A 27,452-nucleotide genomic window follows, 5' to 3' on the forward strand; every position below is an offset into this window, starting at 1 on the left:
AAAAATCCTCCCAGCCCTTCTGTTCCCAGCTAAAGATCTTTCAGACTTTCAGAGTGATGGCAGATGTAAATAGCCAAGTTCAGTTACCTGAAGGTCAAGGATTGATCAGCAGACCATGATGCTATTGACTGCAAGAGAGCAGGTGCTTTGACAGGCTGAGGCTATGAAATCTGGAGGATGGTGAGCCTGAATTACTCCACCGCATTTGCTCTGACACTGATGGCTGGTCCACTAGAGAAGCTCTGAGCCCTGCACAATCACTCTGCTGCATGAGTTTGTCTTTGTGAAGGACTCAGCAGACAGGATGCAGGGCTCTAAAGTATGAGATACAGAGGAAGTGCCCTTTAAAAAGTCTTTATAGTCTTCTTCCAAAAGAGTCAGTCGAAGTGCTTTTACTAGGCTGACTGTTTAGTTTCAGATACTGTTCATCTATCTATCTATCTATCTATCTATCTATCTATCTATCTATCTATCTATCTATCTATCTATCTATCTATCTATCTATCTATCTATCTATCTATCTATCTATCTATCTATCTATCTATCTATCTTTCTGTAATTCTATCATTCTACCCATCATTCTATCTATAATTTTTTTTATCGTCTAGCTTTCATTCTGTTGTTCCATATTTTATTGTTCTATCTATCTGTTCTTTTGTTCTGTCTGTCTATTAGTTAGTTTATTCTGGTTATAGTATGTTCTGTCCATCCATCCATCCATCCATCCATCCATCTGTTTGTCTATCATTGTATTTATCTGTCGCCTTGTCTCTCTGTAAGTTTGTTTGGTCTGTCTGTTTTTCTGTTTTGTTCTATCTATCAATTTATGTAACTACTATTATATATATAATTATTTCTATCTGTCTGCTTGTTCTGTTCCTCTATCTATCCATCCATCCATCCATCCATCCATCATTCTGTTCTGTTGTTTTATTCATTTTTGTTTGTTAAAGTTTGTTCTATCATTTATTCTATCATTCATACTGTTTTGTCTTTTTGTCTGTCATTCATTCAATCATTTTATTCATCTTTTAACTATAACCTTTTAAACTTTCAAATTTGACACCAACATTTTTTTTTAGTTTCTTGTAATAAAATATAAATCCCTCAGATTTGTAACTGTGTTTGATATTCATTTGCAGGTAAGAGTAACATTGCTCTACTTTTGTCCCCTATGATTTTTTTTTCCCAGATTTACCCGGGGTCTGTGGAGCTCATGCAGGTCATTGAAGAGTTCATCCACATCGTCGGGCTGGGAATGAAGGACTTCCACAATTCCTACCTGATGACAGGAAATCTGGGTAAGAGAGCCGCAGAAACCCTCCCACAAGCCACTCGTCTTGCTGACTCTTCCCGTCAGTTCTGTGTGTCGTCAGTAATTGAGGATAAATGGTGCATAGAGGGGGGCAAACAACTGCCAGTCGATAATGTTAATTAAAATCAAGCCTTTCCACTTAATGTGCTAAAATCTATTCCAAACAGCCTCATCTTATTTCAGCTCGGGAAAAGAGGAGACCGTGTTTCGGTTTGGTTATATCTATTGCAGCGTGCTTTGATTTTCATTTTCAAAACCAAAATCTTTTGGCCTCTTACCTGATTGCTTTTTTATTTCAGTTTTTAAAGTAAAGCCGTTAAACATCCATTTTCCCATAAACCTCCCATGTCACTGAAAGAAATCCAGTGTTAAATGTCGAATACTGATTTTCTTTCCAGTCATTTGAACAAAATCAAAGTTAAATAACTAAAAAAAAAAATGCCTTTGCTTCCGGTGATGAAGCACATTTGATTCGTTTTCTTTATCCGAGCGCACAGAACGTTGACCCATGAAATTGCAATCTGCATGAATTGCAGAGCTCAACAAATATGAAATGAATGGATTAGGATGACCTTCCTATACGTCAGCAGATACATACTGTAGATGAGTCTATAACGTTTGGAATGGTGCTAACACCCAACTATCATTAAAAAGGTAATTCTGTTGAAGGGCACCTTTGATATCTTTTTTAATGTTAACTTGTTTTATGTGTCTTGCCATAAAACATTGACAGGATTGTGCTGTCATGACATTATGTACAGTACAATGAAGTATCAAGACATTTAAAGCTTGCTTAGTATGGGCAATATCTTCGCAAATTATACATTGCATTATCAGATTTTGTATCAGTTTTTTTGGCACTTTCCATGAATACAGTACACTTTCATTACTTTTTAAAAATCAGTTTACGTATTAAATATAATGACCTTGACCTTCTTGGCTGTATCCAAACAGCTATGGACCTTCTGAGATTTTTGGAGGTTGAACAGCTTTCATTGGCCATTTTAATAAAGTAGTTTTAGGCCCTAGTTTTTGTCCCATTAATGGAAGTGTAATTTATATTCATTTACCTGCTGACTGTCAGATTTATATAACGAAAACCACATAAAATGTTCGCAGAACAGATGTTTCGAGGTTTTTTCCAGGCAAGAATGACTCTTCATCAAGCCAGTTCAGACATGACCACCACATCTCAGTGTGTAAGATAAAATGCATAGCCAGAACATCAACATCATGATGCAGGAGCTATAAACATTTTAATGTCAGCCACTGACAAGGCAAAGTAAACCTGTGATTGAAACTACTTCTTGTATTCTGAAGGTGAAACTGAGTGATGTTGCGTCATACAGCTGCTGCTACAGTTACAGATGCATAGAAAGACTTAAGCAAATCACTCAGGCAACCAAGAACATTATTGAAACACATGTCTATTTGAGACAATATGTCTCTGTTGATTTGTAGCCCACTTGTTATCATCTAATTACCGGCCATTTAAATTAAATGAATTGTAAATTAACTTTAAAAAAGACTTTATTAAGAAACGTTGGATTTACTTGGGATGGCATTTCGAATTCCAAAGGCATTCCTGCTTGAATTAACGACCCAGTAATTTCATTATGCAGCTTCAATATCTATCTATCTATCTATCTATCTATCTATCTATCTATCTATCTATCTATCTATCTATCTATCTATCTATCTATCTATCCATCTATCCATCTATCCATCTATCCATCTATCCGTCCATCCGTCCATCCATCCATCCATCCATCAAGGCTCCATTAGTTAAAGATTTAGAGGTGATATTGAGACAGAACTTTTTTGTATTAAAAGGTTCTGTAGAACAATGTAATGAATTCAGAATCCAAGTTAAACACATCAGTGCTTTTGTAATGGTGTGTGTTTGGAGTAATTAAGGGCCAGATTTACTAAACAAGGCAATTCCATAAAAGTGCCAATGGGAATGGAAAGTTCTGCGGGTGATCTTCTGACAATGCGCAAATTAAAGACCACAGACACAGTATCTCATTTCCATAATGACCAACGCAATCTACCAAGAGCAGTACAAATTAGCGTAAGGATATATTCGGATAATGTCTTCCTCTGGCATTCAAAATAAATTAAAACGAGTGGAAAAAATTCTCTCCCTTCTACCACGGTCTGTTCTCTGCGGGCTTCCTCCTGGCAGCAACAATCACAGCCATGTCAAGCGCAAAATGGGTTATGACATGCTTTTTTTGGGCGGTAAATAATGGTGCAAATACCAGTAAGCTGACTACTGTAAAACTTAGTAAATCATGTTGCATGATTCATTTAAATATTCTTCTCCCATAAATTTGGGTCTGAAAGGGACACTCCTGCAAATGCATATGCAATAAGATCAGCCTTAAATATACTGTAACTGTGTCCATGCCCTTTCATTGCTAATTTCTCACTGTATGTCTTTAGTAAATCCTGACAGTCATTTTTTAATGACAAATGATGGTTTGCGCTGGTGCAAGCTGTATGTCTGGCCCTACGACTTAAAGTTTTTGTGCATTTTTCTGTTTTTGAAAGAAGTCTCTTATGCTCATCAAATCTGCATTCATTTATTTATTTATTTATATTTGAATGCAGTTGCATTTATTTTTTTCATACAATAAAACAATAATGTCGTGAAATATTATTACAATTACAATCTTATAATGCTGTTTTTGATTCATTCAATTATAGGCTAAATGACAAAAATAAAAAGTAAACACTTTTGTATAGTGACTAATTCTCACTATTAACTAGTTGCTTGTTAGCATGTCTATTATTAACATATTGGTTGTTTATTGGTAGTTATAAAGCACATATTATGCATGACCATATTATACATCTCTATACCCAATACCTAAACTTAACTTAACTTCCTTACTAACTATTAATAAGCAGGAAATTAGTAGTATATTGAGGCAAAAGTCATATAGTTTAAATAGTTATAGATCGTTTGTGAATAGCAAGACTTAGACCTTAAAGGAGCCATGTGTAATGTCTGGCAAAAAAATCAAGTCATACTCCACATTCCATACCAGATGGGGGCAATATGCCTCAATAAAGTGAATTGGTCTACTCTAGAGTAACAAACGAGAAATGGCATAGTCTCTATGCTCCGCCCCTACCTTCACAACAACCCTAGAGCCATAGCCGAAGCCTAAGAGGACGTTTTGCCTCCAGAGGAACGTTGGGTGATGTCAAGTGATTTTGAAACATGACATCTTCAAGCTACTCCCCTTCACCTTTACCAGTGAATATGTTCATATTCGTTTTGTTCATATTACATTTTGAATTGTATATACACATTATTTGAATTAAATCAATTTGACAGACAGCATTCTGTCAACATCATTGGTCAACATCAGACAGCTGATGTTGACCAAGCTAGCGCCAACCAACGTAACCAGAGCTGCCAACTCTCAAGCATTCACCGTGAGACACACGCAATTGACTCTTTTCACACGCTTTCAAAAACTTGACCGCTCTCTCTCTCTCTCTCTCTCTCTCTCTCTCTCTCTCTCTCTCTCCATATCTTTAGCAGAGTCTATTAAAAGCACACTCTCAATCTCTCTCTCTCTCTCGGGTTCATTATCATCGAAGACATTTCAAGCTTCTTAGGTAATGTTACATTTTAGCATCAGCTTGGTAGAGACGGACTTTGGTAGATAACAGGTGAAACGCAGATCGGATCTGTGGGTAAGTTATAGCTAGCTAACTATCAAACGCAGCTACGGTTAGCCATCGAACAGCCTTCGATACATTTCTATGTTATAACTTCCCGAAAAAAATACGCAAACATATAAAACAAACTTCTAGCGAAATACTAACAGCATCTTACTTACCAATCCAAAAGAAATGTTGCAAGTTCGGAGTCGAAGCTCATTTCTTTCAAGTCCATCAGTTGTCTCCAGCGATGGAAAGCAGTGCCGATGTTTACTCTGTTTCGGCTCCTTTTCTTATCGGATTTGATTTGTGATTCCGAGCGCGGTTGCTTGACATCAGGTTCAAGTACGCCCACAAGCCGTGCGAGTTATTCGTGTATTGCAGGTTGGCTGGTGGGTATATTGCCCGCATACCGCCTCCCATGGCCGAACCTGGTATTACGACACCTGTCGGGCCGTGGCTAGTAATGCTAATGCTAATTAAGGTTGATATCTCTGCAGCACTATAACTTGACAATTTTTTTTAATGACATCATCGCCCTTATTTCTTCTCATTCTTTTGATGCGTGTAGGTCATTTTTTGGATATTTTTACCTCAATTTTTACACATGGCACCTTTAAAATAAAGTGTGACCCTAAATCCTTATTTTGACATTTTTCAATTTTTTTCAGCTTTTTTAATTTCCTTAACAGTGAAATTAAACAACCATCTTAGTCAGTGTATGCTCTCTTTGATTAAAAGAAGAAAGCGGTGCTGCCTGTACTAGCCAAGTGAAAATCATCTGTCATAGTAAGATATTGCAGCATCATTTCTAGCCAAATTTATAGCACATTCTTGACACCATAATAAATACCTTCTGTCAATGCGACACACTGTTGCGTCGGCTTTAGCCAAATAACCTTGATTGCAGAGGCTCCCTTTTCCATGGCATGTCTGCTCGTAGAATAAACAATGACATTTTTCTTACTTGCAGCTCTTTAAAGCTAAAATCAGATTTTTTTTAAATGTGTTTAATGGACATTGATTTGTGTGCATTGATTGCCCAGATGAGTTGAGAGACCCTGACGTCTACTCCAATAAATAGTCTAACCTTCACATTTAGCCGAGATTGCACCAACATTTTTGACGTGCCAGAAATGGCCTGTTATTCCTCTGTAGGATCCAGTCATTAAGCTCATTAGTTACAGGTGGGCGCAGGTGCCGATGCCTCCTGGCTGAGTTCCCTGAGGACCGTTATTCACAGCGGCATTCAACAAACAGCTCTGAGCACATCCCAGCTGAAGAGATCTCACACACAGTGCGAAACACACTGAATAAATCACTGTTGCACGAGATGATTAGAACCTGTGCAAGAGACGCCCTTCAATCCACAACACTGTACTGCAACTTTTTTGATGTGCATACTCTTCTGCTTTTTAAAAAAAAAATAATAATAATAATTTTTGTTCATTTTGCTTTTGGTTATTTTAGGTTGTGTTTGGAATGCAGTACTACTATATTTCTGAAATCGGATATTAGTTTACAACAATAAAGATTTCAAACAGAAATTTCAGAATTCTTGTTAATACTTTGCTTTTCATTTTACTCCTCTTCAAAACCTGAAAAGTTGGCTGCTTGAGCTTAATCTGACTTGTGAAATTTTGAATTTATGAACAAATTTAAGGTCTTATAATTAGGGATGCACAGTATTAAAATTGTGGATGATGATGCATCAGACAGGAATTATTTTCATGATGTAGATAACCAATAAATTATACTGTTTTGTTTATATTTATTATAAAATATATCAACAATTAAATTCAGTAATTTTAAGTGATCCAAATTAATTTCACAATGCTATAATGTACAGTGTTTAAAAGTGTTATTGAATTTGAGACAATTTTCACTCACAAAAAGAGATGACAAATAACATGTTGAATTAAACATGAAATGTAATTTTAAAAAAAAATCTTATTTACAATTACCGTTTTTACAGTGTATATGATTAACTTTAGATTCCTTCTGTGAGTAGAGAAGCCTGGATGGAGGTAAAGATCACTAAAGGGCCTGTGATCTCATGCTGTTGTAGAGCTTAAAGTGCGAGCTGCTTCACCCACCATTCTTCAGTTCTACCCCGTGTGCTCCTGTGACTAATGCCCTCCTCCAGCTCCCCACACACAGCAGCTAGCAGCACTGCCACTCTCCTCCTCCTTATACACACACACACACTTGCACACACACAAACAAACACAAGAACCCTATGCCCACTGTAGGATGGTCCTCACCTACACCTCAACGCTCATTACCTGACAGCTCTCTTTTCTGCTGGATAGACCGGTCATGCATCAGGGTTTGCACCATTAAAATGGTATATAAAAGGTTATTGTAAATATAAATAGAAAAATCCTGGAATTTTAATTGAGGTTGCAAACATGATGTAAAATTGTAATTTGATTCGAAAATTGAGGAGTACAGTTAAAATGGAATGATTTTCAAAGATTTTCATTTAACTGTAGTTTTTTTAAATGCAAACTATAGAAATATGCATTTATTTTCCAATATGTTTCTTATTAAATACATTTCAGTTTACAGACCATTGTAAAGAACACTTCATTTCAATAGTAATAATATTACTATATAATAGTCAAAATTATATAAGTCAAAATTATTGATGTAATTGTTTGTTTTGTCACAAACCTTGTGTTAGACTTTCCAGTCTTGTGTAGGGATGGGGAATAAACGGTCACTTCTCTTGCTTTTTCTTGTACTTTTTTTAGTTGCGAGTATACAGAGGTTGCCTGCGGTATCTGTGATGACAGACAATAACTTTCCCATGAAGGGACGGAAAGGGATGGTGGACTGGGCCAGAAATTCTGAGGACAAAGTTGTCATTCCCAAAGGAATCTTTGTGCCCCAGACAGCAGGTAATGTACATGATGCTACACTGTGGAAGTTGATGATACTGTACATCTTATGTCTTGTACAATAAGGCTACATTAAATAGATCGTAAAAGCTGGTTTTCATTCAGCACCATTTATATTCAGCAAAGCAGGCCATCAGCATGAGAATCAAACTGTCAGTGTATTGCAATAGACAATCTTTTTCAGAAACAATGTTTTAAGTTATCATAATTAATGCAACACACTGCATGTTTTAGGCAGAGCTATGTGAAACACCATAGTGCCTCCTGAAACAAGAATTTTTTTCTTTCTGCTATTGAAATAATGTAAGTGCGTTCAAGGAATTCCGCAAGTAGTTTGTCACACCATGTTAACATTTTGTTTTGTTCTAACTAGTATTGAAGTATTAGACCCCATTTGTTCAAGGAATGCAGGATAAAATAGTAGTTGGTAGACCTGTCTTTTTAGCAGATTAGTGCATAAATTGATGTTACATTTGTACATTTTTTTTACTATATATGGGTGATTTTTCAATTAGAGTGAAATCTTGAAAACTAAGCTTTTTCAAAGACAAAAATCTGATGAAATATTGCACTTTGAAAAAGGATTGTTTTTTTCTTTGTCTTTTCCTTTTTGTTCATTTGAAAAAAAAAAGTGCTAGAAGGTAGAATTTCACACTAGATTTTAACACTTATTTTTATTTTTATTTTTTTACATTTGGCAGACACTTCTATCCAAAGCAGCTTACATTGCATTCATGGTTTACACTTTATCAGTTCATGCATTTCCTTGGAATCAAACCCATGATCTTGGCATTTCTAGCACCATAAGCTATAGGAATATTTTTAATTGTTTGTGCTATTGAAAAAGTCTACGTATGGGACAGACAGTAAAGTAGAACAATACTTTTTTATTACAGTTTTTTATATATATATTGGTCAGCTGTAGCATATTTTGTGCATATTGTTTTGGCAGTATTATTAGTTTGTACTATTTATTATTTTTTTGTCTCACAAATATTTTTTTTTTTTAAAAACTCAAATCTACATTAAATAGCACTTAATGTAAAAAGCAAGTGATATACAGTACAGCAGGGCAATGCAAAATTTTACATTTGAGGTTTTGATCACCCTATTGGGACTTATTTTGTAATAATGACTTACTGTACTTTCCCTACTTATTTATTAATTTCTCAGGCCATGAAAACCCTTTGTTGCTTTGACTTTTTACATTTAAAGTTTACAGAAGGCAATATAGAATGATGGAATTTTTGGTTATTTCGGATCATCTGTAGGATATTAAAAGTTTTGTAATCACTACCATATGTTTGTGTTCAAATATCAAAGTGGTGACACGGTGTGACCGTTTAATGGGATAGCTTTGAGATTACAAGATTATATGTCAACCGCTCGCCATTTGCCTGTTTTAGAGGAGACTGCACTTGGTCGACCACATCAATTCAGATGACACAGCACTCACTGTATCCTCTCAAACAATGATAGTAAAGAGAGCTAAGCACCAGCGCACCAGACTATTTACTTAATTAGTGTGATCAGTCTTATCTGAAGTGTATCAGAGGGAAGTAATGAAGGATTGATTTAATACATAACTCACTCCAGCCTGCCTTGAGCTTGACTAGAGGGCTGTACAGAGCAGTTTGAACCAGGATTAGCCTTCCTGTCAGCAGAGAAAACCTTTGCCTTCTAGTTATCAATAACCTTGCTAGTATAGCCTGATCTACCACTTTATTCATTATTGGCAGGAAATTTATGATGGATTAGCTGTCAGGAATATTGTTTGGCAAGAGACCTGATATTTAATGAGTATTTTGCAGGTTTAGAGGTTAATTAATTCCTGTAGCTTTGAAAATAGAAATCTTGTTCAATTTCTTTGGATTAAAAGATCCCCACATGGAAGTGGGAAGGTACTGTATGAAGAGAGGATTTCTACTGTGTACCTATAAAAAGAAATCTGCACTCCAAATGATCTAATAACCATCCACGTTGCTGATTGAAAAGTTGAAAAGGGAGCTGAGAAAATACCTTTGTATGGAGATGCTATTTGATATGATTAGGTAATTTGATGATTGTATCATCTAACCAAGACTGTTTTCTGGCAGATATGGATGGATCTTCTGTATTCATTCTTGGAACGGTTCTCTACAAGACTCTTGGCCTCATGCTGCCTGCTCCTCGGTAAGACTCTGTTCATCTCTGGTCATTTAGATGAAATATTACAAAGATATCATGAGGAAATTATAGGCGAGAGATTCCCAACTAAGGATACGTGTACCCTAGGGACTACTTAAGAAGGCTGCTACTTGGAAAGATTTTGATTTATTAAACCTGTAAAATAAAAAAAAATGACTTGATTAAAATAACTTATTCATTTTATCAAAGTTCCCTTTTATAGAAAGAAAATCAAATAATGTGTGCAAGTTTTATAAATTTATAAAACCCATAGCAGAATATATTTCTTACTTTGTGAGTCTGATTTTTTTATTATATATATTTTTTTCCTAAAGTGACAAAAAAACAACAACTTTTTTTTGTTTTATTTGTATGGGTGCATGTTTGAAATTATATGATTATCAAAATATATTTAAAATAACTTTTTTATATATTTTTAAATTGCCCGTGCAGTAAAAAGTGATTGTTTGAATTTGGTTGTTTATTGTTGATTTAGTGAAGTTATCAAAGTTATCAAACAAATTTCTAAAACCTAATAAATTTATAAGATTTTTTATCAATTGGTTGCAACCAAATATTCAAGACTGATGTGGATTAACATGTAAAAAAAAAAAAAAAAAATTAAAAAAAAAAATCATTAATTGAAACTTCCAACCTGATTAGGGGTCATTTGATATTTTTCTGGTTTTATGTATTCATGTATATATATATGTGTGTGCAGTTATAAACTGTATAATCAGTTACCTCTAATTATGAGGAATTATGTGGCATTTATGTCATGTTGGAATTACTGTAACTCAGATTACTTTCAAAGCATCATTTTAAGTTTTATCTTAGAAAGCTAAGACTTCTCAATTACTTCACTGTACTGTATGATGTCATTAAAAAAAAGAAAAAAAAAAGAAAAGTGGCCTCAACAGTTAAAGGATTTTCAGTGTATATTGTAAGCAGTCACATGGTGCTCTTTCTTTGATTTTAACTAATATAGGGATGGATTTAGCTGGATGGCTAGAATTGGTGTCATGCATGTTGCCATAGAAATTAATAATTTCTGTGTCTGAGGAAAGTAAGAACTGCTCAAAGTAGAATATCTTAATTACAGCAATTCCAACATGTTGGAACAATCATTATTGCAGCATTATTCCAGGCTTTTGGTTCACATGTCATTGTTTATTATGGTATTAATAAGGAATTTGTCTTTGTACGAAACTAAATTATGTGGGTAATGTATTAAAGCCTAGTGTTGAATACTGTACATGCACAAAAACACAACGATTAGTTTTTAAAGGGAGCTATTTTTCCTCAAATTCCTTGTGATTTTCCTCTAGTCTTAAAAACAGAAGCTGATACAACAAACTACAGTCAGAATGAAAATTCTTGGTTATTCTTAGGCCACCTTTACACTAGTGCGTTTTCGTTTTAAAACTGCGTTTTAGAATGAAAACGATCCTCGTCTACACTGGCGTTTCTGTTGTGTTTTAGAAATGATCTCCGTTTACACTACACAACCTAAAACGCATCTCACGTGACCATTCATGCAGGTGCAGCCATAGATATGACTAGGTAGATTCCCTATTATTTAGATCGCGGACGTGTCTACGTGCTTGGAGCGATCAATTGGGGAATCTATACATCAATGGTTGTAACAATGCGCATGATGTTATTGTTGCCACGGTTGTCAAGGATACGCAGAGCTAATGTGGGCAGCCACGCCATCGTTTTCAAAAGTCTCCGTTTTGGTCCGTTTACACTGAAACGCAATCCCGGAGTTTTCAAACTAAAACAGGGTCTTGCAGCGTTTTCAAAAGTCTCAGTTTTCGAGGGTCGAAAACGCCGGAGTAGTGTAAACGATAGGCGTAACCATAGCAAAAGTGATGTGTTTTAAAACGAAAACGCACTAGTGTAAACGGGGCCTCAGAGTCTGTCTTGAAGCTTGGGATCAAAACCTCCTGTTCCATTTTAGAAATTTCACTCAAACCTCCGGAGACACACAGGACCGAACAGACCTTTCCTGGTGTGGCTCTGAGCTGTCAGTCAAATCTCAGCAAACCTGAGTATGATTCCTCCATGGAATCCCTACTGACAGGGAGAGAGTACATGGAAGAACAGAGAAAAAGGGCGGTCCTCTGTTCTTGAGCTCTGTTGGATTCACTGAAGTCAGTAGGGAGATGGAAATCAGTACAAACAGTGGAAGATAACAGAAGAGAAGTGTTACAAAGAAACAAGCAAACAAAAACAATGCAACATAGCAGAGGGATTTGTAAAGACAGATCTTGTTGTTGAACATTTAATCAAAAGACAAAATACTCTGTTGATCATACTACAAGAATCATGCATGAACAGTTATAAAGTATGGATCCGTGTTTTCAGTGTGAATATTTTTTTTTGGGGGGGGGGGGGGGGGGGGGGGGGGTTGAGTTGTAGTAACATTTTTATCCTAACATGGAAATGTATTTATTTATTCATTCATTCATTTTTCTTTCATATAATGAAAGTAAGTGGTGGCTATGGCTTTTGGGTGACTATGTATGGGTGGCTAATGAAAAGTGTAAATTTTAAATTAATTTAAATTTCAGGTAGTTCTATAGCTCCAGTTGAACATTTTGTTTTGATAACACTTTAGATTAGGGAAAAGTTTTCCCTCAATAAACTCATAATTTTCTGCTTGCAAATAGTTAATAAGTTAGTTGTTAAGTTTAGGTATTGGGTCGAGTTAAGGGACCTAGAATATGGTCATTCAGAATAAGGTATTAATATGTGCCTAATAAGTACTAATAAACAAACAATATGCTGGTCCTTAAAATAAAGTGTTACCAAAATCATCTTTTGTTTTCCAGAGGGTCGTTGCTAGACAAGCCCCAGTAAAATGCCACTGTATCCCAGTAAAATATTACTGATAAATTCTTATGTGTCAGTGAGATTGATGTATACCAATTTGAGAATCATTTTCTCTGATGATATTTCAGCAATTATGTATGAATTTTTTTTTTTTTTTTTTGAATCAGAAGTAGCAGATTTGAATCACTCTATTGATCTAATAACTCAAACAGCTTTGTAAACAGAATTGTTCATGATTCAGTTTGACTCATTCGGACAGTTTACTCACGCACTGAATTGTTTGCAATGGTTTCTCACGCTGCAATAATAACAAGATATTATTATAAGACAGAAAACAAAAAGAGCTCTGGATGAGGAGAATATTTACTTACAATCAATTGTATGAATGACAATGACAAAGCAGCTCTTTTTTGCACATGCAGCTAGTGAACAGCTTGTAAAAGACTGTATTTAAATCCAAAAAGGAGAGTATCAAAACATGGGCTAACTTTTTTTAATGCTGAGCATGTGCCCCAGTACTTATGAAAGGCTAGAAACGTCCCTGGTGTTCTATGATGACATGATGGAGTAAATAAGAACAGAATTTTAATTTTGGATGAACTCCCCCTTTAAGAGTCTTGTGTTGTTTCATGCCTTTCAGGCTTTGTGGACATCCATGACACCATACAACACCACTTCTGCTTGATTAAATCAAACTAAGAGTCTGGTTAACCATGCAAAGATAATGTCTTTGATCCTATCTATACATTAATTTCGAAAGGATTAATTTTTGCCTTTAGGACAATCTGCTTATAGACAAAGACAAATTTATTTTCCATGACTAAGTCCACTCAGTACATATGTGTTCTGAAAACCATAATCAAAAATTAAGATTGACAGACTGTAAAATAATGTCAGGAGTTATAAAAAAATAAAATAAATTAAAGATCTGCTTCAGATGTGGCATCTTTGTCGTTACTTTTAGAAATTCATTTCTCGCTGTGAACTCTTGAGAAGCTTTTTGTTGGCCATCCATTTTCTGTCTTTGCTTCTTTTTAAATGGACCATGAAATCATGCCCTAAACCGTTCAAGTTGACAAATGTTATACAAGGAAAATTGGTTTAGTTAGAGGAGGAAGTAAGGAGAGAGACGTTTTGAGTGTACTTGAATCTTAATATCAAAATGATTTTGCACCCTTGTTGCATTAGATAAGATCACTTGAATATGTTTAACATTTATTCATAGCCAACAAATATTGTTTTGGTCATGACGTCAAAAAGTATTGAAGTGCTTGAAGTAACTTTTTTTTAAGTGTAGTGATGACAAATTGACTGCTTTTTAGCTCTATGTGATCATTTCACCCAGAGGGGCTCATTTGGAGTTAATCAGAAACTATTTCAGTTTGTTGTGTTGAATATACTGTAGCTCTTTACAGTTGGATCTTGAATAATATTTATTGTTTATTTATTATTTATTTTTTATTTCACCCTCTAAAGTCCAAAGAGTCAAGCATATCATTTCTGGTCACTGCTAGCAGAAAGTATCTCATTTGAAGTGAAATACCAAAAATCACGACCTCCCATTAAGTCCAACCTGGAAAGACAAAGTTCTGTGCTAAATGAGCCATTTCCATTAAAATGTGCAGAATGGGGAGTTTAAATAAAAATCAATGCTGATGATAATGGAAGTATGAAATGAATGAAATGAGCAATTCTTTGTTCAAGCGTGAACTGACTGTTGTGTGTGATTTGATCTAACCCACAGGAATAACACTGCTGTGAACTCAAAAGTGATTGGTGTGACTGTCCGACCAGAACCCAGGGTTACAGAAGCCCAGCTGGAGATTGAGTTAGCTCATCTAGCTAATGTAAGCAGCAGTCAGATTTCAACACGCTTCACAAAAACAATCCAGAGAGGCTAATTAATGCTGACATGGAGGTCACATATATTTTAAAACTTCCTAGTTTTGGACATGTGAATATGCCATTTATTTTACACAAGGGAAGGAATCTACAGCCTTTATATCACAGAAATCCTTTAAATATGTCAGGTAGAGAATGACGATGAGAAATAACAATCCCCTCCTGCATCTCATGTGGATTTTTTATTTTTTTTTAATACATATTTATTTATTTTTAAGTGCAAAAAAAAAAAAAAATTCTGTTTAAGAGTTCCCAAATCTATTTGAAATTTTTTAATTTCCCTTATAGAAGTAAACATTTATCTGAGGTTTGTTCTCTTTAACACATATTTGTGTTACAATAATCTATTATTTGCATCATATGTATCATAACCAATCAATCAATAGAAAGCAGCAATTGTAAACACTATAACAGCATATAAATAATGTTGATTTCCAAAATAATATGTTTATGTATACTGTCTGCAACATTAATCAAATTGATACAAATCCTCCCTTGTAATTGTGTAATTGCTGTAATGAAACATATGGCCTTTTGAAGAGAAGCTAGAAGAAGAATCTGAGTGGATTTGAGCTGAAATCGGAATGAAATGTGTTCTGTTCCTCTTTTAATCACTACAGCCAATCAAAAGGAAGCTCTACAATGCCTCTGTCATTTGTTTCAGGCTCATTAATCAACAGACAAATAGCAGTAATTAGTCCAATAATTAATTTGCCATCACCAATTATTTCTCTCCTCATTGTGTCATCAAGATATGGCCCAGATGATTACAGCTCTTTTCTCCACAAGGCTTTTTCCCCTTTCTTGTTTGTCTTATAAATAACGTGAATTATGCTTTGCGATATCGGCTATCGTAGTGTCTTTTTACTGGAATGTACTGTGATATGTCTAATCATTGTTTTGCATGTCCAATCACAGTATGTGTTTGTTTTCTTGCAGGGAACAATGAATCCATTCTGTGCACTGTGGGACAGCTCTATTATGTAAGTGAAACTCATTTTTATGCGTGTAAATGGTATGTGTCTTAGATTGTGTTTTGATTTGTGAAAATGAGCCTTTAATACAATAACTTCATGGCCAATAATAAATAGTGGTGCTTGTTGAAATATCAAGGCACTGTATCCATGGAAACATGTTTCCACTGCCATTGAGGTGAAACAGTGGTTGACATTAGCAGTAATAGAATTGAATTGATTAACTGCATATTAAGATAATTTAAAGCCATTATTTTGTTACATGATAAAACATGAAATAGACATTACAAAAAGTAGCTTTATATTATATATATATATATATATATATATATTATATATATATATATATATATATATATATATATATATAATTTTATTTTTTCAATTTTTGGGGGGTTAATTATCCCTTTAATAGTTTTTTATTATTATGTTTTTTTGTTTGTTTGTTTTTTCAGATTTTTTATTAATAAGTAGGACATTTTTTAAATAAAATGATATAGGAACTATAAGAACTATAAGAAACTATAACTGCCAGTAGGTGGCGATAAATGTCTTAATAAAGTAATTGAGTCATTTATTTGATTTGTTCAAATGGCTGATTCATTCAAAAATGAAGTAAATGCCCTCTTTAAATGAGCCATTAAATAATTGGTTCACCCAAAAGGCTGATTTGTTCATAAATTTTGTGTTGCTTGGAGACACACAACAGTTCTACTGTGGCATTATAGGCCATATTGGAGTTGGCAAAATTGAGCAAAAACGGGCAATATTGTGTCTACAATATAACACAATATTTAGTTCTTATTTATTGAATTGTCATATAAAATCAGAATCACATTTGCACTCGTGCTTTTCAGGAAGCAAACAGCACTCGACGGCCCTCGTTGCTTGTGCGACATTGCTCAACTATATCATATGATATATGTGACAAAAACTCATTCAGGGGCATTTTTGCCCCAATCTCTTGAATTTTAGGGGAATATAACTGCATTCTATAGGCCACATCACACAGTGAGCTGTTCTCCTGCATCATGTTTGTCACCAATCTACTGTATAGGTGTGTTTGGCTTGAACATCTGAATCTGCGCAAACAGATCGGTGTGTAAAATCAAATTACCGCGAGAGCTCTGCAGACGGCTCCATCAGAGATTTTCTTACTATTGGGAGATGAGAGGGTCTGTATTACTTACCATTGGAGAAAGCATAATGGCCAACTTGAATCACGTGTGCCTTGATAACCAACAAAGTCCCCTTAAGGCAAATCATTTCACTTGGCAGCCATCTTTGAAATGCCTCTCGGTCATGCAACAGCAGCTCCTATCTCTTTGAATGGGGAAACATCAAATTCTCCAAAACTGTTCGCCAAGCTTAAGATTAAATTTCATATTTGAAATCACAAATCTGGCAACAACTGTCTTATAAATGTCTTATAAATTTATTTTGCTCAAATAGCGTTAAAAAAGCTTATTATTCAGGCTAGACCAGTCAGTGCGCAAGCGTGCATCTCAGAAAGCTGACTGTTTCTATAGAAACCGGGACATCTAACAGCAGCTGCAGTGACGTGATGTCTTTACTGATTAGCAATCGTCTCTTTTACTCAGAAGGCGAGGCTTCCTTCGATTCCATTCAAAACTATACAAGTGACATGTCTTGGGTATTCTATAGTCTTTGTAACCGATCACATTACTGCCTTGATGTCATTTAATTTTTGCAGAGTTGTGCGACACTCTCCTGTTTTCTTGCCGTTTAAGGATACCATAGGAATGAATGAGAAGTGCCGTAAACTGAATCCCACCTGTCGCAAAAAGTCAGTGACTGCTCTTATAAAACGACATTATTTTTCAGTGTAAAATCTAAAAAGTTCAGTCCAAAATTATTTTTATTGTAAAACATGTTGAAGATTAGCCAAATGGCTGTTGACTTATTAAATTATGAGCTGTTTCCTCACCAAAGCTGTTTATTCAGCGTAGTGAAGCCTCTCCTCCATTGACAACCATTTATACAAAATGGCCTCTGGTCTCCGTCCCTGTGTACCACCAAAGCAGCAGCATTAGCATTAGCCATTACGCTTTTTTTTACTAAAGGTTGAAGGCTTGCCTTCCGATGGCTTTGGGCTTCAAATGCTTTCGAATCACTCTCGTGGTACTTTGATGTCATACACTGATTGGTCAGCACAGCGCCTCTTCAAGTCGAACACACCTTATGAAATGTAAAATTGATGTACTTAGATCTGTGTGCGTTAATTGTGTTCAAAATTTGGATTTATTTAATTAATTAATTTATTTATTGATTCCATTTCATCCAAACATCCATTGTGCAAAGTGAATTCAATGCAAACAGCATTTCATGTTGATTTTGAGAAAAGTGACCTTGTATTACTGAGAAATACTCTAAACTACTTGGAAAGCATCAGTATCCAGAAGTTATTCTGAGAATAAAACAAGATCCTGCTTACCTCAACCCACCTCAACACAACCTTTAGCTTCTACAAGAAACGGAACTGCAGTGTGAGATTGTCACTTCAACCAGTGGCCTTTAAAAGGCTGTTTGAGAATAATTACTCCAGTGTCACTAAAGAATGAGTAAAAGATGAAACGGACAAATCCCCAACCACCACGAGGCATTACAGCCGGCCCAGCCGCAATCATTTTTATAGCAGTAGAAAATTATATGTGGGGTAACATTATGATGCTATAAGCTATAAAATGTCTCACTTCCCACTGTTGAAGTGTTTTTTTTTTTTTTTTTTTTTTTTTTTTTTGAAGTACTGTACTAACAAACAAAAGTTTTTTGTTTGTTTGTTTTTTTTTAACAAATTAATGCTTTCATTTAGCAAGGATACATCAAGTTGATCAAAAGGTAGAGTAAATGTTGTAAATGATTTATATTTCAAATCAATTTTGTTGTTTTTGTATTTATCAAATTATCTTGAAAAAAAAAATTATCAGTTTCCACAAAAATATTAAGCACTGTTTTCAACAGTATATAATAATAATAATTGTTTCTTAAGCAGCAAATCAGAATATTAGAATGAGTTCTGAACAATCATGTGACACTGAATACTGGAGTAATGACTGCTGAAAATCCAGCTTTGCCATCACAGGGATAAATTAAATTTTAAAATATATTAAAATTGAAGAAAAAAAAATTGCAACAGTATTTCAGTTTTTATTCTATTTTTGATCAAATTATTGCAGCTTTGGTGAGCATAAGATACTTCTATCAAAAATATTTTAAAAATCCTCTTGGGTGGTACATGTTGAACCAAAGAAACAAGTTTGATACATGACATAGGAAGCAGAAACAGTGGTGGCCCAATATTTAATTTTGTCATTCCAAAATGGTTTTCTTATTTAAAGTGACGTACAGTACATTTTCTACTTGGAAGATTCCCTAAAGGCATAGATGTGATGGTTCATGGATCAGTTCTTACTAGCATTAAACCTACAGTCTTTAAGCATTAAATTACTATGACCAGAGCAGATTCTCTGGCAGTATCATGCTACTTCTCTTTAGAACAAATGTTGTGTGATGGATTTTGTGATGGATCTAATATCCTCTGTTGTCACTTTTGCTTGTGACTATAGCTCGTAGACCCTCTTTAGAGACATTTCGTCTTGTCTTTGCTTTTCATCTGAGTCCATTTGGATTTGGCAGGCTTTTCCCCTTTGTTCCCTAGCGTGCAATTAATAAAGCACATATTTCTTTTGGCTGGCTGTGCAGAGACAGGTTCTGTTGAAGGGATGTTTTCTAGAAATGGAGTCAGGTTTAGCCACACAGAGATGTCTGGAGCACTAACAAGTTTTATTTAGATAAGTAATTAGTGCTCTGTGTACCATGTCATGAGCCGTTCTATACAAGACTCAAGGTTTTTTTTAAGGATCTTTTTCAATAATTATATGATCTGTATAATTCCATTCATTTAATGGTTTACTTATTTAGTCCTGTCTGTCCCATGCTGTAAATTGAAAATGGCTTCTATTTAATCTTAATCATCTTCAAATATGAAAATTACATGGTGCTTCTGAGGCAGTATGAGCCAGACCTCTGTGCGGTGACCGATAAGAACACAGAGAAATCGTATTTACCAAATTAAATTTTCATTGAATGAAGCGCCACACAAGTCTGCCCTCTTTAGTGTAATTTGAGCCACTGGAATGGATTTCAGCTCTGTGGTATTATTATATGCGACTTATAAAGAGGGAGGGGTCTTTGCCCCGAAACGCTCAGGAATATAAACAGGATTTATATTTGCTGTTAAAAGAGAGCTGCTCTTATTGGGCTCAAATAATGTGGATTTCATGCCTATTCATGATACATTTGAATAAATTTGCTGTTGAGTTTAGTCTCTAATCTGTTTGCATGATTATTTATGTGAACGCATGTTCATTAATAAATTTGTTCGTTAACGTGTTTACTCTTTGCACAAAATCAAAATTGGCCTGTGCAAGCAAACAATTACAGAACACAAATGCTTCAAAAACACTCTGGCATGATTGTGCATATTTTGAGGTGCAATTTTAATTAGCCCCAAGAGATTTTTCCCAAACAACATGGGGAAACAGCTGCTGATTTCGATGACATTCATATCATAACTCTGTGTGCCTCTTCTTGGAAGTCATTATGTATACGCTAGTCTATACGAACTCAGTGTGAATGAGAAATCTCATATTTTTAACCTCTGATATCCCAGGTTCAGGCAGAGTGGAACATTTAAAGGACTAATATAGCACAATTTTTAAGAACAACTTCTGCCTCTTTTCAAATCTTGAAAGCTTTAGTTCCTCTCATTGTAATTGCATGAAAAACAGGGCTGGCATAGTCTATTGTATTTATTTTTGTGTTCCACTAAAGCAAGAAAGTCTGGAATGTTTGGAAAAACATAAGGTTTGAGGACAAATTGAGGTTAAACTGTGTCTAGACTGCATTTCTCATTCATGTTGACTTGAATGCACATTGTTGAATACCATTAACACTGTATTTGGAAAAACTACGAAGCATGTTTTTGCAAGAAAGTAGTAGGTGCACAGAAATACTGTTTTACACAAAACAATTATGGTAATGAGTAACAGGAAAAAATGGAAGAAAATCTGTTGTGACTACCTGAAGTCACCATTACAATCCTGTTTGCTTGTAAGCTTTGTTCACTTAAATGGCTTACATTATCTTAAACATGGCTTCAGGATAGCATTTGTATATAATCAGATTCAGTGTATTTCTTTCCCATCCCAGCACAACTGATGAGCGGTTTCTTCGAAACTATCAGGAAGGTGTGGTATATGTCCCAGCATTGTGAAAATGATAAGTTACAGTACCTTGATTTTAAAAGCAGAATCTTTCTCTCTGAGGCCAAATGTTGCTTAACTCTGCATCGGTCATGCAGATTCTTGCTTGAATACTTACAACTCTATCAATTTTCGCATGTATGAAAAAGCACAGAAGGGCCACACTTTGGCATAAATCTCCATTTTTTCCTCAGACATCACATTTTCCTCAGAAGGGATAGAGGTGATGATTAGAATAGCAAAAGTCTTGTAATGGTTTGCCATTAGCTATTTTTCTAAGAGAAGCCTTATGTGCCTTTTTTCATATTCAAATCCGCTTCATTCATTCATCATTCATTCTTTCATTCATTCATTCATTCCATAGGTAGCAGAATGCTCTATGCTGTACTCAATCTTAAACTATTTTAATCAGTATTTTCCCAGTTATTTTATAATTAGTATGACCATTTATGACCTTACATTTATTGAGAGAATACATGGAATATTTATTTAAAAATCGTTATTTGTTACATAACAAGACCATTTCATTTCAAATTTGTGATGTTTGAAAATGGATGTAGACAGGTGAAAAATGGTCAAAAAATGGTTCTGTTTTCATGTATCCTAATATTTTATTTAAAAATGTTCATGGTAAATTTACTAAACACTTAAAAGTATATTGGAAATGATTGTGGTATATTACTGTACACATTTAAAAAACATATGTATCATTCATTTAATGAATATATACAATACCTTACTAAACAATCGAAATAATTTCCTTCATTTTTATTTATCTACAATTAAAAAATAAATTCCTGTTCATACTTTTTGTTCTACCTGTTCACATCTTGAAGAAAACTGATCAGGAGGAATTATTAAAAATTAACTGCCTGTTTAGTGCTATGTAGTGTTATGATTTCAATGTGCAGTAAATGCTATGAGGCTGTTTGTTGATAAATTAGTTTTATGCATTTTAATATATATTTTAATATATTTTTGTATATGTATTTATATAGATATTTAATATCTATATTTATATCTATATTTAATATTTATATTTTAATATCTATGAAATTTTCTTGATGTTGGAATCAAGGACTAAAGATGTGTTGTTGATGAGCATTTTGTGCTGTATTTTTGTCAGGTGTACAGTACTACTACTTTTTTCAAACAGCATTGAATTAGGTGTATGTGGAGTTGTTTTGTGTAATGGTGCCTTTAAAGTATTATTGTTAGACTCAAGGCTTATGTATAAAATGAACAGTCCAAAAATAACTGCAAAGCGGACATGAATAGACCACTAATTTGCAATGTTTTAGCAGTTCAAAGCACACAGTTTACTATATTAAGTGCATTACTGCCAGTAACCTGACATCCAAACAGTACAACTGATATAAAATCTAAATGATATATTGAATATTTGTAAGTGTAAGACAAATCCTCAAATGTCAGAATTGTATGCAAATCTGATTACAGTGTTATTCTGCTAGCCTAAATGTAGGGATTCAGTACCATGGACAGCGCCACATCTCAGCTAATAAAAGTCATTAGTCTCTACTCTTACAATTGCCTAGAAACCGAGGCTATCTTGAGCCTAGCATAATTCATACACCCACAGACTCCTCCACAGACTGTGTGTCTTTCGAATTCCTCCCAGACCGGAAGAACCAAGTGAGTAACAAGAGAACAGATGCAACTAAACAGAAAATAAATTGCCTTCTCCCTGGTAGAAAATATATCAGACTTCCATACATAAGCTATGCGCATTACCAATGTATTACCCAAGAACGAATTACCAAAGTAACAATATGCAAGTTACTTTAACAAAGCCCTTTTGTTTTGATAATTATCATAAGGTAATGTTGTTTCTTTAATTTCATATACAGTCAATGATCAGCTGAATTGACTGCATATTGAGTGCATCAAATCAAATTGATTTGCTGACACAGTAACCAAGAGCAATCCATTCCACAACGTCCTAATAAACGCCTGGAGTCAGTCACCATCGGCTTGCTGTCGATGCGGTTAGACCGGTCAGGGCCACACTCTGTCTTCCATGAGTGAATCAATCCAGCCTGATTTATGTTGAACACATATCTGGAGCTAAATATGATCCAAAACCAAGAGTCATTTGCTATACATGAAATGCTCTTGGATCATTACAGATCCTTAGAAATGCCATGAAATTTTCATGTGAATACGTTTTCATATATGAATATATTAGAAATATATGCTATTATATAGTGTCTATTACTCTCTTTTAATGAAAGTTATTATGCATGTTATCTGTGCATATAAAAAAGAGTGAAATTTAAAGTTTAATTAAACAACCGAGCAATTTCTGTGGTTTAATTATGGAGATCCTCATAGTCTTCCTCAGGGAAAAGTTACTTAGGATGTCATGTCATACAGCCTCTGGAAAAAAGTGATGTATTTGTTATGCAGCTTTTGGAGGCTCTATAATTCAATGTTGCTTCTAAACTACACTAGCTGTATTCAGCTGGTTAATCACAGTCCTTCATAACTGTTGACTAACTTATTTTGTTATACCAGAGGCTCGATTTGACTATTTTACACAAGAAAAACAATGTTATCAAACATTAATCAGTCAAGCTGAGTAAATGCAAACCTGGATGATGTTTATCAGCTTATTCAAATATTTTAGTTTTATTTTATTGAATATTAAATATTTATATAAATATAAGTATTAAATATTTTTTTTATTTATTAAGACATATCAGGCTGATCTTTAGATGTAACCACTGCAATATCAGCCGAGATGTAAATAGGTGAGATGTCTATTCTATCATTTCGCTAGCAAGAGAAGGAGAAATTGGTTGCTACCATCCAGGCCGTTTTCACGGGGTGGTTAACAGTTCCTCTCCGCTTTCCCCTGCCGTTTATGTCTCAGGAAAAGCATGTTGTGAAATCAAATGCTATAAAATAGGATTCACTTAAGATATTCGCGAATGAATGCAGAAATCAGGATGAACGAACAAGAAACGGGGACTATTTCTGAGGTATCTCCCCCCTCCGTTGCAGCGCGAGGCAGGAGGAAAGAGAGTATCAATCTGATGCCGTCCGCCGTTTCTAGGCTGAATTTTTCCCTCAGGAAAGAGTCCAAAAGGCGCTAATAAGAAAAGCGAAAGGAAATATATATCGATAGAGAGCGATAAGAGAAAGCTAAAGCAAAACAAGAGGAGAAGCGTCAAAGGAATCGCAGGTTCGGGTATATTTTGCTGTGTGCTGTGAGTGTATCTGTGAGCAGTGAGTCGTTCAGCACCAGAGCACCAGAGCCTCAGCGCTTCAGTCGCACTCAGCACGATCTGCACTGAAATGCGTTGCGTTTACTTTCTGTCGCTCAAGTAAGAAGTGAAGTGGATGAGATGAGGGCGCATTGTTGGAGATTCAGAGTGACGGATTCACAGAAAGAGAGAGAGAGAAAAAAAAGCTTGTTAAAGCGATTTAATCTTGTCTGTGTTGTGTAGGAACGATTCTTGGGGCAGCTGGAGCTCTAAAGGATGCAGAACTGTGCTCACCGATGCATCCCACACCAAATGCTTATGTGATCGGGTATCTACCTTCGCCATTTTGGCTCAACAACCCAGAGAAATAGTAAGTATTGGAATTGTCTTCTGCCGGGGATCTCATGAGATGCTCTATTGATTAAAATGTGGGTTGTATTTAAATGAACGTTTAATAAATTACTTCAATTATGTCATATTTGATTATGATCTACCTGTGCAAAGCTTGTGTTCATGTGTACGTTATGTGTGAGAGAGAGCTCAGAATCTCCTGTTTAAGTAATTGATATTTAATATAGATTTATTAATATTTATATATATATATATATATATATATATATATATATATATATATATATATATATATATATATATATTATTTATTTTAATATTTTGATTATGGCCTCACCTTCTATTAAAGCTTCCCCCTTCACAGATTGAAGTAATTTGAGGGTAAAAGTAATATTGACCATCATGATCTCCATTTTACCTTTCCTAAATGTTGCTCAAAGCATTTATATATGTTCACATTTGAGATGCAGGAGCATCAGCTTTGGCCTCTTCATTTACAAAATTCAATTTGCTATTTACATTAATAAAATAATTCTTAGCATGAGATATTATGCAGATATACCAGGATTGTGCATATAAATTATGGCTTTCATATTATGTAATAATGGATTCCTCCTCTAATCCTCCTCTTGTTGATTTAGATTAATGTAACTATAATATTGATCTTTCTTTTATCTTGAAACATTTAAATATGCTTTACATTTGCAATAAATTGCCATCAGCTGTGGTCTCTTTAGTCAATTCAGTAGACAGCAAAACATGGCTGTTTTACCCTACAGAGTAAGAGGCAGCCATTTTTTTCTCTGCCCATGTGACCAGTCAGTGAATAAATGGCTCCCGTGTGAAAATGATGGTGTTGTCTCTGTCTCAGTGATGCAGCAGGGGCAAAGTTTGATAACTCCTATCATTACAATGCATGGCTGATATGTCACAATGACTTGTGACTCCTGGGAACAGGATTGAGGGGTTGTTAGATGGAATTCTGGGGGAAAGGCATAAATAAATGTGCGTTGTGAGGGCTTAGTTAAGGCCTATGCACCTAATACAAGCAGCAAGTAGAATACAGTGTATTCTGATGACATATGGATTCTGAATTGTGTTCAAAATGATGGTCAACATCCATTGACCCCCAAGTCATGTAAACAACAGAACGAGAGACATTATAAGCGCTGGAACAGTCCAGTCATATAAAAATGTATAGGAAAAATTTTAACACTCAATATGTCCACAAAAGTCCCACCTTAGTTTAAAGAGCCTATCACTTTTTTTGATAGACAAATGAAAGTCCCGCCCTACAGTTAAAAGTTTCAATCACCTTTTTCATAGAAACTTTGGCAGTTTGTTCACTCTTGAATGTGCATTAATAATACCATTCTTTTGCATGATGAATGCATGACAGCATATTTGTTATTTTATTTTTAATTAGAATTTAACATCAACATTCAGCTTTGGAAATGTTTTCCAGTTCAAGAAGCTGTTCTTGCATGACTGGAAATACCTGCCTGGGGCTTTACAAAGATGACCTCTGAATAATCTGACTTGCTTTAGAGATGATTTTTTTAGTTAATTACGCTTTGTGGCATTAGGCTTCTACCTGTTGATAATAAATACTGTGCATTTGAATGGAGGCTAAATACAGTACATTTTATTCATGTGAAAGGGGCGAAATTAATTACAGACAAAAAAAAATTAAAAATAAAATAAAATAAAACTTGTGCTTTAATCCTCTAAATTTCAGCAGTATAAATGGCTTTGCTGCAACAAGCAAGCATTCTGTAATGTGCTTTATTACCAGGCACTGAAGTGGGCTTTTATTAGTGGTACGAGGGTTGCTCACTGAAGCTTTTGTGTGCAATTCACAGGCTATGGAGTACTCAGGGGTTCCATCTGTGACACTAATAGTGGGCTGTGGTCTTTCCTGCCTGGCCTTGATCACACTGGCCGTGGTGTATGCTGTTCTATGGAGGCAAGTGTATAGATGTACAAGGGATATTACAAATAATGCCTTTGCACTTCTGTGGGAATGTAACTTTGATAAACAATTTGTTTTCAGGTACATCAGGTCAGAGAGATCAACCATTCTGATCAATTTCTGCCTTTCAATCATCTGCTCCAACATCCTGATCCTAGTTGGACAGACGCAGACACACAATGCGGTAAATATTTACATTTTTACTCTAATGTGTTGTGCTTGAATATTGCCAGATTAGACTGACATCGTGATATAGGCCAGCAAGCATTAATTGAGAATGAACTTTGATTTGTACACGAACAAAACGTCCACTCTAGATTCTCATATTTCTTTCTCGGCTGGCGTGTGGGCTGATTCTGCAAGCTTGTCTTGAATGCCAGGCAGCTTCTCTGCACTAATATTATGCTGATCTTGATGTTCCATGGTTTATAATGCAAATGAAAAACTGCTTTTACTTAAAACTGGTGAAGGTCTCTCTGTCTGCTGTTTGTATATCATACCACCCCACCAGATTGTTTTAATTCCTCTATTTCAAGGCATTGTGACTCACTTTAATTCAAGCTGGCTGCCCTAAATTTCTCTGAAGTGACCTACCTACCTATCCAAATGTTCTTTGTGTATTGAGCTACATATTCTGTTATATGCTTATATTGTTGTGTTCATATGAAAAAAATTGCATTCTTTTCATATGGGATGCAATTTATGTGCTGGATCATTATATGCTTACATTTTTATACTCTCACACACTCTCATTCACCCCTAAATTTATTCAAAGAAACAGTTTAGTTTCATTTTGCAACTGGTTTATGAATCGCTTGTTAGAGATTCATTTAAACTG

The 27,452-nt window shown here is 35.0% G+C and overlaps 1 protein-coding gene across 5 annotated transcripts in view; it reads left to right on the forward strand.

Annotated features, from left to right (window-relative positions):
- LOC109074308 (adhesion G protein-coupled receptor B3-like) overlaps positions 1-27,452 on the forward strand; it is a 156,034-nt gene that overhangs the window by 98,424 nt on the left and 30,158 nt on the right. For all 5 annotated transcript variants that reach the window (XM_042769364.1, XM_042769363.1, XM_042769365.1 and 2 more), the window contains 8 exons: positions 1,193-1,301; positions 7,753-7,899; positions 9,996-10,071; positions 14,648-14,750; positions 15,745-15,788; positions 24,535-24,661; positions 26,505-26,608; positions 26,696-26,798. In XM_042769364.1, the coding sequence (XP_042625298.1) occupies positions 1,193-1,301; positions 7,753-7,899; positions 9,996-10,071; positions 14,648-14,750; positions 15,745-15,788; positions 24,535-24,661; positions 26,505-26,608; positions 26,696-26,798 (813 nt within the window). The remainder of the gene's footprint in view (positions 1-1,192; positions 1,302-7,752; positions 7,900-9,995; positions 10,072-14,647; positions 14,751-15,744; positions 15,789-24,534; positions 24,662-26,504; positions 26,609-26,695; positions 26,799-27,452) is intronic.

Source organism: Cyprinus carpio, chromosome A13, assembly GCF_018340385.1.
Source record: "Cyprinus carpio isolate SPL01 chromosome A13, ASM1834038v1, whole genome shotgun sequence".
Classification (NCBI taxonomy): domain Eukaryota; kingdom Metazoa; phylum Chordata; class Actinopteri; order Cypriniformes; family Cyprinidae; genus Cyprinus; species Cyprinus carpio.